Source organism: Limulus polyphemus, unplaced genomic scaffold (assembly GCF_000517525.1).
Source record: "Limulus polyphemus unplaced genomic scaffold, Limulus_polyphemus-2.1.2 Scaffold132, whole genome shotgun sequence".
Taxonomy (NCBI): domain Eukaryota; kingdom Metazoa; phylum Arthropoda; class Merostomata; order Xiphosura; family Limulidae; genus Limulus; species Limulus polyphemus.
The window spans coordinates 999,246-1,000,951 of record NW_013665742.1 but is presented as its reverse complement, the minus strand read 5'-3'; the positions used below and the strand labels follow the sequence as shown (position 1 = coordinate 1,000,951).

General features: G+C 31.9%; 1 protein-coding gene across 9 annotated transcripts in view; it reads right to left on the bottom strand.

Annotated features, from left to right (window-relative positions):
* LOC106473645 (kin of IRRE-like protein 3) overlaps nucleotides 1–1,706 on the bottom strand; it is a 345,725-nt gene that overhangs the window by 61,204 nt on the left and 282,815 nt on the right. For all 9 annotated transcript variants that reach the window (XR_002614039.1, XR_002614036.1, XR_002614035.1 and 6 more), the window contains one exon: nucleotides 314–424. Coding sequence is in view for 1 of the 9 variants with exons in the window: in XM_022403114.1 (XP_022258822.1) it covers nucleotides 314–424 (111 nt within the window). In the remaining 8 variants the exon portion in view is untranslated. The remainder of the gene's footprint in view (nucleotides 1–313; nucleotides 425–1,706) is intronic.

Genomic DNA, 1,706 nt, shown 5'->3' with positions numbered 1-1,706 from the left:
CGTTGCAAGTCCGCAGACATACCGCTGGGCCACTGGGGGGGGGGCGTTATTGAAACAGTTATGAAAATATGAACCAACACGAACGGGATTTATAATGCGATTAGCAAAAATATTTCTCATAATCCCCTATATCAACTAGCGTTCGTTACAACAGAAAATAGGTAAGTTCATCATAAAGTGATAGTTACCTTTATCGAAAATTTATATCTGTCTAACTGTCTTTTTTTTTCTCCGTCAGTCAATACATATATCATTCCATTTATTTATATTTGTTTATCTACATCATAATGATAAGAAATCACGAGTGTCTTACCTCCAATAGATTTACAAAGGAGCTTGATCGTATCACCTTCATTAAACGGACCTATCGTTCCTTTGAGTTCTTTGCCTTCTTCGTTAAGCACTAAAGGATCAGCAGGTGGAACTAAAGAGGAGGAAATATATATATATACTTATCTCCAGGTTCTCAATTTAAAAGCGTGTTTCGCACCTCTAAACACTATCACACACTTTAAATCACTCGGTTTTGTGTTCTGAATAAAATTATAATCATCTAACTTAAAATTTTATACAACGTGCGAACAGCTTCAGCCCATAGGGACGGTTATTTCGTTCGATGGTAATACCTTTAAAAAATACTGATATATAAAAAAATAACAATGAGATACTTTTACTGCCCAAATGTATCGTCGATGACAAGTATCGCTCCGACTTTATCGCTGAAAGATTTAATGGAATATGCCATCAAAACGTATTATGTTTCCTGTTGAAATGCAAGCTGTGAGATCTATCATGTCCTAGCGCTTTACACTAGTGCAGCATTTGACCAGAAACCTTGCATTCCAATCGAGTTTTCAGGACAGAATAAAATATTATGAAACTTATTTAGATTTTCGAAAATACCGCATGTCTGATCGTCTAGATCTTTTAAGATAGAATACCATTTTGTAAAGATATATTTTTTAACATGTAGAATAAATGATCCTCATTTCCGTTTCGACATAGTACGGAATGCATTGATGTGTTGCTTAAGCCTACTGAAAGTATTTATGATGGAATTTATTCAGCGGCTGCTAAAAGTTTCTCAAGTCTGCATTCGCTCGTTTTAGTAACATTCTACCGATGAAATTCTGCGACAGAAAAACGTAACTTTATGTGTCACAGCGTTTTCTTCCAGCCATGCAATCAACGCTTTGTGTAAGTGTGTCATAACGTAAGCAGTAAGCTTAGATAATAATTTAGGATCGATTTTACTTATTTTAGGGCGTTTGATATTCATACATTTTTATTTTTGGATAGAAATGTGTATCTAAAGAACTAAACCAAAAATAATATTGTACGATATCTCATATGAATTGTAGTGTATTATATTGTATTTAGTCTTCGTTAATACATTAATTACTTTAAATGTCTTATTTATTTTATGTACCTTGAAATATTTCTAACATTTCATAAAATTAATAATTTTGTAGTTTAAGTAACTGTCATAGATAATCAATAAAAAAGTATTTATTACTAAAACTTGACCAGGATGGTTAATTACGTTGTAAAATTTTCTTTATGAAACTATATGTAGCTATTTATTTGTTAAAAACTTAGGCTTAAAATAGTAATGCAGAAACTGTGTTTTGTTTAATTTCAACACGTTGTGTCATTTTAAAGGAAACGTATATATATATATATACACCTAGGAAAAAGTTAAGACC